Source organism: Harpia harpyja, chromosome 1, assembly GCF_026419915.1.
Source record: "Harpia harpyja isolate bHarHar1 chromosome 1, bHarHar1 primary haplotype, whole genome shotgun sequence".
Taxonomy (NCBI): Eukaryota; Metazoa; Chordata; class Aves; order Accipitriformes; family Accipitridae; genus Harpia; species Harpia harpyja.
This window is the reverse complement of record NC_068940.1, coordinates 13,314,615-13,327,820: the sequence shown is the minus strand read 5'-3', so window position 1 is coordinate 13,327,820 and position 13,206 is coordinate 13,314,615. Positions and strand designations below refer to the sequence as shown.

Below are 13,206 nucleotides of genomic sequence, written 5' to 3'. Positions count from 1 at the left end.
AGTAATTAAATACCACTATTTATTTTTTCATTAATACAGTATGTCCTTCCCCACAGATGAATGAAAAGCATCACTCATTAGACATTTTTTTAAGAGCTATCAAAATATGGTGCCATTGAATCTATTGCTCCTTCTGGAAGACAATCTGCTTTAGTATTATTCAGAAACATCACTGCTGCCTACAGAATAATGAACCTTTTCTTCCCCAACCTAAATATCCATAATGGATCCAAGGCACATAACATTGTATTAATTTTATAAACCAGTTTTAACCTAGTACTCAGAACAGAAATATACCACATCAAAAGGTGTAAGAATTATTACTTAAAGAGAAAGTTTATTAATGATAAGGGCAGATTAAGCTATTGCCAGAAGGTGAATTATTCTACTAGTGAAGGTTAGAGTTTTGATTTCTTCTGAAAGAAGCTGACAATAGCATTTACACATTCATCAGATAACCACCTCTCCTTCAGGACTTCACACTCTTTACTGTTGACTTCATGGAGCTTCTCCTTTTCCATACTTCGTAACAGTTGCTTTGACACTGCCAAGGACTGGAGGAGAAAGAGAGGAACATTAGGAAGTTAGGGTTTCTATACCTTAATTTAATGTTTCAGAAAATGGCACAATAAACACATTGGAATTCAAACTAAGTTGTATTAACATAGTACATTTTAGCTTTTAGTCAACCTTTTCACTAGAAGTAATTGTTGCATTTAATCACTAAGACTGCTAGTAAGGTGGAGGTTCATGGGAAGTGGAACAGCAGTCCGTAAGTGCTCACAATCAGAGAGATGGGCACAAGAAGCCAAACGTGTTCAGGGACTCAGCAGCTGGCACAAGTGTCTCCTCTTGTCCAATGTAACATAATACCATTGTGACTCAAGTAGTTTTGCAAAACCTAAACTAGTGAGCAGGATGACTGAACTCAGCAAAAAGTAAAGCCACCCAGCATCACTTGAGCACCCACTGTGCACACAGTACAATCAATATTGTAGAACCAGTGGTAAGGCTCTTAAACCTAAACTATTGCCAAAATAAAAATCTAAAAGAAGGCATTCAAGGCATGCACACAGACACTGCAGGTGGATTAATTAGTTAGTTTTTAAGGCTTTTCAGGCATTGAATCTCTGTGTACAGTGCACTGTCTTAGATTCAGTCAGGGTAGAAGAGAGTTATCTGTTTCCCAGCAGCATAGGGACAGGGACAGATCTGTGCTTGAAGGAAAACAGATTGAGCCTTGTTATTTCAATAAAGGATGAAGTGAAATCAAGTAACAGGATAGGTTTGGCAGGAGGATTGGGAATGCTACAGGCTTACAAGGTGGAGAAAAATTTAAAATACTGACATTTTTGGGGAGGCTTGCATAAGCTTCTAATCTCGCCCAAACTTCCTTCTGAAAAGTCCTATCAGGGAAGACTTCAGTCACAAGCCCCTGGGCACAGGCTTCTGCTGCAGTCAGCTTTTTATTGAAAAGCAAAATCTCATTTGCCTGTATAAAGAAAAGTAGAAAGTGTGATTTAACAAGACACAAGACTTGAGTAATCTGACAGGAAATGTACAAGCTTCCAAGTCACATTTATTTTACTCTCTTCCTTGTTAATGTCTGCCCTATGAAAAGAACACAGAATCACAGAATAGATGAGGTTGGAAGGGACCTCCAGATACTGTCTAGTTCAAACCCCCTGCTCAAGCAGGGTCAGCTGGAGCAGGCTGCCCAGTACTGTGTCCTCTTGGGTTTTGAGTATCTCCACGGACGAAGACACTTCTCCAAGGACGAAGACACTTCTCCAAGGACGAAGACCTTGCAGCACCTCTGCACAACCTGTTCTCCTGTTTCACCACCCTCACTATAAAATTATTTTTCTACGTTCAGATGGAATTTCCTGTGTTTCAATTTGTACCCCTTTCCTCTTGTCCTGTCACTGGGCACCACTGACAAGAATCTGTCTCCATCTTCTTTACACCCTCCCATCAGGTATTTATAAACATTGGTAAGATTCCCCCAGGCCTTCTCTGCTCCAGGAAAAACAGTCCCAGCTCTCTCAGCCTCTTCTCATATGTAATATGCTCCAGTACCTTAATCATCTTTGTGGCTCTTTGCTGGGCCTGCTCCAGTATGTCCATGTATCTCTTGTAGCTAGAGCCCAGACTCAAACACAGCACTCCAGCTGTGGTGTCACCAGTGTTGAGGTGTGTTACAGTTGGAGGATACCAACACAAAAAGGTCAGATGATCCCACATACAGTGCAGACATTCTTACCTTGGCTGAGCCCATGATTTTTGGAAACAGGTAAGAGGAACATCCTTCTGGGCTCTGTCCAAGCTGACTAAATGGGCTGTGAAACGTAGCCTGGGGGGTGGGATGGGGGGTGGTGGTGGGGAAAAAGAACAAAACAAAGCAAACTTCACAACAAAACACAGGACTAAAGTACTAGGACTTAGTTTTCATGTTAAAGCTTCTACTGTGACAGAGTTCACCAGAAATACATCTGAACTGTTACCACAATAGGCTTTAAACACCATCTGGTAACACTGCTTCACCCTCTCAATGCACCCAAGAGCTGACTTTGCCTGTATAATTTAACTCCCTTATCATAACAATCCCATTGATGAAGTTACCTTATTTGAATACAGTGCTTAGAGAAACTAATTTGCATGTGCAAAATCTTTACAGAAAAGTTGTTCATACACATCTGCCCTGAAAGTTATTAAACACATAGCCCAAACAACTTAAGAGGTAAAGGCACACTAAGTTTATTCTACTCCTGAAAAATTCAAGTCACTGAATCTTCCTTCCTCAAATTTTATGCAAATTGAAAAAGAACCTGTGGTAGAAATGCATCATGGGATCATACAAAACATACCCTAATTGCAAGTTAGAACTGAACTACAGAATTTTATGTTTTGACAAATCACATCAACTTTAAGCAAGGAAGATAAAATGCTTGCCTTTATTTCCATTTTAAAGTATTAACTGATACACAAAGAGTACGAAAGTTGCCAATGCAGCTTTCACTGTAATAGAAGGTAATAATCTCTTACTGTACTACAGATGGCCATACAGTAAGACAGACCAACAGACTTCCTAGCAAGAAAGTGACATTTATATCATTGTAAGAAAAGATTAGACAACACCTGCCAGGATACAGGCTAGTATTGGTCATGCTTAAGCAAGGGGAGATTAACTATACCAGGGGTACAAACTGGTGCCCCATGAACTGGAGCAAAATCCAGTGCAGAAGGTAATGTTAACTGACCACCCAAAATGCTCATCTGTTGTCAGAGTGGGCTGTGCAGTGTCATGTGAATGTGGCTGGTAATGATCTGCTCTGGGAATACCTGGCTGAGAATAAAACCAGAGCCTGGACATAGTAAAGCTGGCCACTTCTGGACTAGGTAGTCAATGCCTAAGGCACTCCAACCCAACTACTGGAGAATGTGAAATTAAGTAGTAACTTGGATGAGAATGACCTTACTGCATAGGAGTTCACAATCCTGGAAAGGGAAGAACAGAGAACAATCACCTTTGAGAAGGTTTCAATAAACTTGAAGTTAATAGGTTAGTCTTCATGAGAACTTTCCTAAGTGAAAGGCTAAGTTAGACCCTACAGAAATCCTCAAAGAACTGTTACCAAGGGCACACACAAAAGCTGTCCCAGTGTAGGCAGGAAGGTACTAACAGATTGTCTCAGCTAAATCATGAGCTCATCACTGACTTTAAATACAAGTACACAGAAAGTGAAAAATACATCAGACAGCTAAGTATGAAACTAATATAAGCATACAGAGATTAAAAATAGAAATACGAGGCAAAAATAAGATGCATTTACCAATGATTACACATATGACTAGTAAAAGGAAGTTCAAGGATGAATCTCAAACCATTCAAGAAAGAAGGATAATATTAACAGGACAAAACATTTAATGCTTATTTGGATTAAACTTCAACTAAATCTATACTAACTTATGGCTGTAAGGAGATGATATGCCGAGGGGAAAGTGATTAGAATTCAAATAGTTTTAATGAAATGGAGAGGTATGAGTAAGAAGATACTATTTAATATGGACAAGTTAAAGTTTGGCAGGAATAACTTGGTATACAGTATACAATAGGAACAACTGTTTAACTGGCAACTCTACAGTAAGGGATCCAGGTGTTATACACAAGTATGTAAATCAAATAACATTGTGGGATGTCAAAACAGAAATACAGCCTGCAGAATGTGAAGAAGTTCTTCTGCTCTACTTCGCATCAGTAAGACAAGAGCTGGAGTGACGTGCCCAGTTTGTATCACCATGCTTAAAGAGACACAGAACAACTGGAAGGAGTCCAGAGGAATGTGACTGCAGGCCACATGAGAAAAAACTGTTTGAACTGCAACTGTTTAGCTCAAAAAAAGAGAAGACTGAGAGAGTGGATGTAAACCTGAGATATATCTAATAGTCTACGCACACTGATGGCTAAGCACACTTATGGCTACTGTAAGGGAGGATGAAAATCATCTGTTATTTAAATTCAGGAACAAGAAACAATAGGTTCACCCTGCAGCAAAAAAAAGATCAGATGGGAGGGGAGAAAGAAGGAGAACCCAACAATTTTCTAGTAAAAGAAGAGATCAAGGGACCAGAACAGACTGAATAAATCATGTACATTATAGAAGTACATGTCAGGAGTGACATGGTCCTAGCTGATCCTGTAATGGGGCAAGCAAAAGGAGTTGGTCCCTTGCAGCTCAATTTTCTTAAGTCTCATAGTGACAAAACCAATCCAGGAGGGACTTTGAGGAAAAATCTGACACAGTGCTGAAGCAGGAGTAAAGTACCACCCACCACAGACACTTCTGCAAGCAAAAGCTTGCCTAAAATTAAGACCTTGGGTTAAGTTCTGTGTCTGTTTAATAACCTTATACAAATGAGAGAACATAAAAAATAAGCCATATAATGGGATTATGTGCTATGCCTTAATATAGCTTTTGGTTATGTATTTGGAAAGTTACCCTAAAAGGAATCTTAAGTTGAATAAACCAAAGCTTTTCCAAAGTTACCTTGGAACACAGATTAGATAAAATGCCAGTTACTGCAATACCATTCCATAATAATCTTTTCCTCCCCCTCCAACACCTGAAAGGGGCCTTACAACCATCACTTCACATCAGCTACTCTTTACTGTACTCACTGATATAGTAAAGAGTTTCTAAACTGGAGTCAGTAACTTGATAACTATAACTACAGAAGGGAAATTCTATGCATGTTAACCACTGGCTGATGGACCCCTGTGCTGGTAATTAATACAGGTGTTCCTTGATGTGATATAAAAAGCCTTTACACTTGTGTGTTCTATTCTGTGGATTACCCTGAACCAAATAATATTTGCTACAGAAAGAGGCTTAAAGACTGCCTTGGGATCACCTATATAATGTACTTACCCTGTCAGAAGCATAGACAATGTCACACAATCCAAGGACTGTTACACAGATTCCAACAGCTGGGCCATTTACCACTGCAATCAGTGGTTTAGGAAAATCAATAAAATGACCCACAAACTCTCTAGAGAGAAGAAAAAACAGAATGTAAGAGACACATCCTAGTCTTTTTCATCAAATGTAAACAATTTGCAAAACCCATTATTAGATACTGTGTAACAAAACCCATAAGCTAGATTCTATGTAGCATATGCTTTTGTCCCTTTCCCAAATGAATTCTGATGAAGAAAATAAGAACTATTTGAAATACCTGCATTTCCTTACCAACTAAGAATCAAACACATACATGTCAGCACAGCTTTCCTAGTTCCTGCAATCAAGTTATGAAAGTGCTGCCCTCTTCAGCTAGTTACTGAATACAGCTCACTAAAAGAACAGTCTTTTGCCCTCTCTGCCTATACGTCCATCCCAACTCCACCCACGGGATATCCGTTCCCTTCACAGATTCTGTTCTGCCGTGAAGCCCCAGCAGGCACCAAAATTGTGATGCTACCACAATACAGAATTCCCTAGTGCTGTTCTGCACAGATATGAGAAATAACATTTTGTTTCATTTGACAGCTACTTCTTCATGCAAGTGCAAAACACATTCTCAAAATACACTATTTTTCAAAAGTGAACAGTGTTGTAAGAACTCCACTTCTCTGGCATCTCTGCGCTGTAATGAACGCAACAACTCTGTGTTGTAATGAAGCACTGTGCTTGTGTAATAGTAACAGCATAACAAATACAGTCTTCTCAGGACAGCAAGATGGAAGACCATGAAGTACACATGAGACTATGCATTGTGTTGAACACTCTACAAAACACTGCAGGCTGGAACACTTGCCAGATATCACTGAATAACATCTTTGCAATAGATTTGGACTGCATCATTATCACTTTGTAGGGGCAACTGTGATCCACAGACAGCTTGTCTAAGTAAAAGCTGCAAAACTGAGTACTTCACTTGCAGTTCATCTTTAAAATATAAATCAAAAACATTGTTTGCTTTTCTGAGTATTTTAGATTTTCCATCAATTGCAAGTGCTTGAGGAAGCAATCCAGCTTGCAATCATCTCTCAGATATAATTGTCACATACAGAAGTAAAAGAGAAGAAAAAATCTGCTAAAATAAGGAAGAAGGAAACATGTTGTTTGTCCCCAAAAAACCATTTCAGCCCCTGTGTCAGATGATGCCCCTGATCTCCTTGGCCTTAGAAAGTAAATTACTTTAACAGGTAGATTCAGATTCAAAGATGGAACCAAGATCTCAGAATTCCTGGGCAATTTTGAACAAATTCACTACACCTAGTCTCTATACAAAGTCTGACAGTGAAGGTATGTTGGCATGTCCTGCTAGTGTAGACACTGTTGGATATCAAAAACCCCACAATTTTTTCATTAGAGCTCACAAACTATACAGTCAAAATCATGTTTTTGTCATTATATCTGCATGTACTTCAGGGGCAAAAAACCAAAATCGAGTCTTTAGCATCACTGCACTTAAAAAGATTTCTAATATTAATCTCATTCCCTCATTTATTTCATACAATTAATACTACTCCTCCCACATGTTCTTTCTGTTTAAGCATAGTGAGCCCTTAGACACAGTCATCTAAATGGATGTATTGTAGCATAACTGGGCCCCTGCTGTTGTGTTTTCTAACAATGCTTGCAAATTATATTTTACCCATTACAGTAACTTATGCATATATGAAACCAAGATGTTCTACTTGAGTAATACTGCTCCATCTTTTGCCATCTTCTCCATTTCACCAGGTTGGACATTAGTAAAATTATTCAGATCATTTCCACTACTATAGTAGTCTCCATTTCCTGCAGAGAACACATATGAATAAATGCACCAATGGTTTCTGAGTGTGTAAGAGAAGAGAAGCTTCCACTTATTACATTTACAAAAGAATTTCATTCTAGGTGTCTAATATTATTAAGTAATTAGAGGGATTGTCTCAAAGTACACACACTACCTTAAAGGACATCTACGGTTTAAAAATAAGTTTTGACTGACAATTTGCTGACAAACAATGGCTAAAAGCCAAAGAACATTAAATTTGAAAGATTTGACGGGGGGGGAAAAAAAATTTCTTTTTTCCGTAACAGCATCAGATGGAAAAATATTTATTTTATTTCTTTCCCTGCATACTTGCTGTCCTGGTTTCAGCTGGGATAGAGTTAATTGTCTTCCTAGTAGCTGGTACAGTGCTATGTTTTGAGTTCAGTATGAGAAGAATGTTGATAACACACTGATGTTTTCAGTTGTTGCTAAGTAATGTTTAGTCTAAAGTCAAGGATTTTTCAGCTTCTCATGCCCAGCCAGTGGGAAAGCTGGAGGGGCAGAAGAAGTTGGCACGGGACACAGCCAGGACAGCTGACCCAAAGTGGCCAACGGGGTATTCCATACCATGTGACGTCCCATCTAGTATATAAACTGAGGGGAGAGGCGGGCAGGGGGATCGCCGCTCGGGGACTAACTGGGTATCAATCAGCAGGTGGTGAGCAATTGCACTGTGCATCATTTGTATATTCCAATCCTTTTATCATTACTGCTGTCACTTTATTAGTGTTATCATTATCATTATTAGTTTCTTCTTTTTATATTCTATTAAACTGTTCTTATCTCAACCCACGAGTTTTACTTTTTTTCCCGATCTTCTCCCCCATCCCACTGGGTGGGTGGGGGGGGAAGTGAGTGAGCGGCTGCGTGGTGCTTAGTTGCTGGCTGGGGTTAAACCACAACACTTGCTCAGGTTTTTTTTCTGTCAATTCACAATCATTCACACAGTTAGATGTAAGAAACTATTTTTTTTTTTTTAAACAGGAAAATGGAAATGTAAGTTTATGCATCTCCCTTCACCCCCCTTCAAACTGATGAAGGAATCAAAAGTAGACAGAATAACCTATTTAATGTGGTAGAAGCTTCACATTTTTTATGACCAATTAAGGAAAAGGCATGGCATTCTAAGGATAAGACTGACAGGACTGCATTGAAATCATTGTACTGAAAGATGGATTCTTCAGTAAGAAGCAGATAACCTGTTAGTGAATGCATAAGTCAGTTTGAAGCACCATCAAAAAAGCAAGGAGTATTTAAAAGCTAGGCTGCATGATTTAATTGTCTAAATCATCCTGTATTCCATGAGGACATTCATAGGATGGGACCTTTCACTGTTAGTACATCTGTTACTTTATGCTGCAGTGTTCTTATGAACTATGTAAAATGGAACAGAAAGGTCTGGGCAGGGCTGTTTGCTACTTACTCCTAGCTATACACGTGTTAGACATTCCAGTTGTGTGAACCACCCTTCTTATTCCATAAGGGTTGTTGTGGCTAGTCATTGCTACTGAAAGGAAATTCAGCATCCTGGGAATACAAGGTGTTGGTAAAGAAGACAGTGGAGAAGAATATGTATGCAATTACCTCAGAAGTAACGAGTAAACAGGCTTAAGCCCAAATTCACCTTGTGTCCACACTACTTAGCTGCCAGCCAAAGCTCAAGCTTTGGCTAATTTCCTAAATGCACACCTATCTGCAATGAGGATGGGCCAGACAGGCAGTGCCTGCCCTCAGCTCTTCTGTCTCTCTCGCCTGCCCTTGCCACTGTGTTGTTCAGTCAGCATCAGAGACGGACCAAAGGGTCCTATAGAGAAACCAAATTATATATCCCCAGAGCAGCTAGACTTCACAGGCAGCATGAGTTTGGGCTGCCCTTTCACACTGTTGCTGCAGTCATCCAGCTGCACACATCTGGTGACTGGGATGTATACAGCTGGGCCAGGTTGCAGCTTGCCTGGCCAATCCTTTCCTATGGCAGGCACTCAAAAAAAAAAAATCAACATAAAAATATAATTTTTTTCTGATGATCATAGGTAAATATGCAATGTAAACTTTCTACTGGCCATACCAGTGGAGGATTTGAGAGGCTTGTTTTCAGTATGTTCCAATATATCACAGAGGTAGAGAAAATTGACTAAACTCACATCAATGATCTTCAAAAGGAGTAGTAAAGATGCTGTGGAGCAGATATATCAGCTACTTAAAAGTAATAAAGCCCTTAAGTGTATTCCATGTCTATCTTCTCATCTCAGAAAGATGTTTTGATGTAACAGCAAGCTTGCTAAAGAATTTGAAACCCACCTTGAAAGAATTTTGCCAAAACACTTTGGAAAATCTTTGGTCTATACTAGAGGAAAGAATTTCCTCACTTACACAATTCTATCTTAGTCTAAATAGAGATAGATAGCTCATGTCAGTACTGTACTTTGACATAATATACAACAAATCTATGAGAGGCATGTAAAGTGCGGTACCAGTAATAACTGCTATGGTAGAATCATCTTTTCCAGCTTCTTGAAGCGCTTTGATAATTTCTCTGTACATCTGCAGAAGAAGAAAATCAACAAAGTACAAATGTGATGCTGCAAAAGATCATAAAAAGGAGATTCACAGTGACAACAAGGAACATGAGAGACAGATTAACTATGATCCTTTAAAGTATGAAAAAAATTTGCATCCACAGAAAGTCAAGTATTACATGTGAGGTATTTCTGACCATAAAGACACAGGCTTGCAATACTCAAGACTTCCGATGCAAATCTGAAGGACAAAACGAGGTCCTTTGGAAAACAAACATTAACTGGAAACAGCTAATTTACAAACTGAGAAGTAGTTTAACTGGGTAAAATAATACATTAAAGAATTAGCAGCAGTGGGGTGAAGTCCCTCTTCTGGTATCTTTGCAGTTGTGAAACAGGATGATCATGATCTTCCCAACAGGATGAACTTCCTCATGAAGACAGCTCTGGGAATGGGAAGCCTATCTAGACATACACACAACAGTGCTGAGCCAAAGCAGGCTGCACACGTGCTTTGTTGTACATAAGGCTACAGTCAAATCTTGTCTCCACAAAACAGGCTAGTCTTCCTGCAGTTTTGCCATTTTAGTTTAGTGCAGACCGTAATCCTGTATTAAGTTTGAAAGAAACCAAAAGACACAGAAAAAAGCCCAATCCATAAAATTTTAGCTGAACGGTTTCGTTTTGTACCAGATATTTATTCCTTAGGTTGCCATCCGAGTGAAGATACTAAGCCCTCATAAAATTCAGACCACCATACTTCAGTCAGTTCTGCTGAACCTGTAGTAATGATTCTTTAAAAACTTAAGTAGCTTACTCAGGAAAGAAAAAAATCATTAATCCTCCCAAGTTAATTTCTTTACCTTATGGTTGATGGCATTTTTCTTATCAGGTCGGTTAAACATTATCTTTGTGATATTGTTTTTGGTGGTAACTAGTATTGTTTCATAGCCACCATGTCTGCTGTCTTCTGGAGAAGCATCTTTCTTCTGGCCAGCAGATTCTGCAGAGACCAGACTTGAGACAAGTTCAGTATATTTCTCTCTGGCATTATCCTGTAATGGAAAAAAAGAAAAAAAGAAAAAAAAAACCCCACAAGATTACCAAATGCTGAACTGGAAATCAGTTTGTTATGCTATTCATAACATGGGTACCTGGAGGTGGGGGGGACAGATGGATGACATGACTGTGGTTCAGGACAAAAGAAAAAACTATCTCAATTAGAAAGCATTCTAATGAGGGTGAGAAGGGGAACATGCTGTATTTAAACACTGCAGATCATGCTTAAATTCATCTGGAAAGCAGCAGCAATGGATCCGCAAAATAAAAGGCATAGATGCTGAGATGATGACATTTATTTCATTGGAGAAATCCCCTCATCCACACCTAAGACTACCAGAGACCTTTGTCATATTCCCATCATTTACACATTTCTAAGAATCCTTTGTTTCTGCTTTCCAGTTGGACATTTTTCCAATAAAATGAAAGTTTTTATTTTAGAACATGTGTTGCTGAAAATAAGAGTGCTGAAATGGGTCTATGGTGTTCTAAAATTGCTTGAAGACACTGGTTTTCATTTAGCACAAACATGACCTGCAAAAGCCTAAAGAATCTGCCTCCCTATTTCTACAGTAAGCAGTGATTTAAAAGAATTGTAAGTTCTTGGTTGCTATAACCTATTTTCTTGAAAGGATAATATACTTTGAACAATCCTATAATCCATAATCTGTAGCACATGAAATTGTCTATTCCCTCTCCACTATAACTTCAAGAGCAGGTTCTTTTCCTTAAGTGTTTCTTGGCTACTCCTAAAAGCTGCAGAGCCATCTCAAAACCCCCCCTCAAAATCCCAAACAAAAAACCAAAAGACACCTGAAAAGCCCCAAAGTACCACAAGAATATGTTATGTTCAAGAAATTATGCAAGCATGTTTTCTTTTAAAATAAAAAAATGCAAATAAAGCCTCTATATTAAGTAATATCTTTGACTGACCTCAGAAACTACTCCTGAACAGCAGGCCTAATGCAGCAGTGACACAGCTGGTTTGTAAAGCTTATGTTTCTGTCATTTAATAATAGCTGAAGAAACTGTGGTAGCTACATGTGATGTCAGAATTACTACAGCCTGCATGAAAAAAGAGCGCTTACGTATCTTTGAATCTACATTCTTCCTGCTTGCTTCACTCGAAGCAAAGACTTCTCTAAAGGTTATGAAAGGTATTAAAGATGTCAAGATATACTGAGAAAGAATGAAGAGAGGCTCTCAGTACACCACTTTTTTCTAGTCTTTTAGTCAGTGGCATAAGAGACCAACATTTTAAAATGACAAAGTTATCAATATGCAGGATTCACAGATTTGTTCTTTGTCGTAAGAACTGAGAAGCTCAATCCATCTTTCTTAAAGAGAACAGCAGAATAGAACATAATGTGAAAACCACTATTTTTATTGGAAGTCACCACATACGTAAGATCTCTTACGCTGATACAAACTGGTAGTAATAACGTAGAACTAGGCTTACACAGTAAAAAAATCTCCAAACATTGAAGCAGTGAAATGACTGTAGAATACAGCGCAAAACGTTTTGGTATCTGAAGCAGAGTCGCTCAACTAGCATGTAATATGTTTAGACATCAGCCATTCACTTACAGTCCAGGCACTTCAAGGTAGAGTAACCTACAAAGTATCTAAGTGAAATTATAGGTATTGTCACCTGAGACAAATTGCCAAGAGAATTCCATGCATCCCACTTGGCTTTCTTGACAAAGTCCAGCATACCTGGTTTTGGAGAATTGCAGGGACCTTCAGTAGCCTGAAAAAAAAGAGTGAAACAAAACTTTTTAAAACCTTTGATTAAAGTTCAGATGCCTTGGTATAAAAGATGACAACTTCAATATTCAGACAGTTCACAAACCATGAAGTTTTCAGTATCCGCTATTTCCTAATACCTGGTGCTAGGCTTTCAGAAGCACCTAACCAATATGAGACACTAGTTTCCAAAACACCCATGCATGTTAAGTTCTCCTATCTCAAAAACTGTGGAAGTTTCATACTTAAAAAGAAAGTTAAAGACTTGTAAGATATGTGAACAAAGAAACCATTGCATAGGATCTATTAAGCTGGATCTTACTTCAAAGTTGGCCCTACTATGAGGAAGGGCGTTGGGCCAGTTGAACCACAAGAGTCCGAGCTATGCTGAAGTATTCTATGATCAGTTTTCCTGAAGAAAAGTACAGTATCAGAGAGAAATATTTCAAGTGGGAGGTGGGAAAGAAAGAATACATTTATGAGCTCATTACTATTAACTAGTAAAACTACCTGGAAAAGTCAGCTAAGTGTTTACTTAAAGAAGTGATTGATTGCCGCC

The 13,206-nt window shown here is 38.7% G+C and overlaps 1 protein-coding gene across 12 annotated transcripts in view; it reads right to left on the bottom strand.

The window, feature by feature from the left end:
- Window positions 1-311: 311 nt before the first annotated feature.
- The window catches only part of ECI2 (enoyl-CoA delta isomerase 2), a 32,770-nt gene continuing 19,875 nt past the window's right edge, over window positions 312-13,206 (bottom strand). For all 12 annotated transcript variants that reach the window (XM_052779898.1, XM_052779954.1, XM_052779973.1 and 9 more), the window contains 8 exons: window positions 12,553-12,651; window positions 10,706-10,897; window positions 9,798-9,867; window positions 7,202-7,304; window positions 5,430-5,550; window positions 2,264-2,353; window positions 1,349-1,492; window positions 312-554 (listed from right to left, as the gene is read on the bottom strand). In XM_052779898.1, the coding sequence (XP_052635858.1) occupies window positions 399-554; window positions 1,349-1,492; window positions 2,264-2,353; window positions 5,430-5,550; window positions 7,202-7,304; window positions 9,798-9,867; window positions 10,706-10,897; window positions 12,553-12,651 (975 nt within the window). In that variant the 3' untranslated portion in view covers window positions 312-398. The remainder of the gene's footprint in view (window positions 555-1,348; window positions 1,493-2,263; window positions 2,354-5,429; window positions 5,551-7,201; window positions 7,305-9,797; window positions 9,868-10,705; window positions 10,898-12,552; window positions 12,652-13,206) is intronic.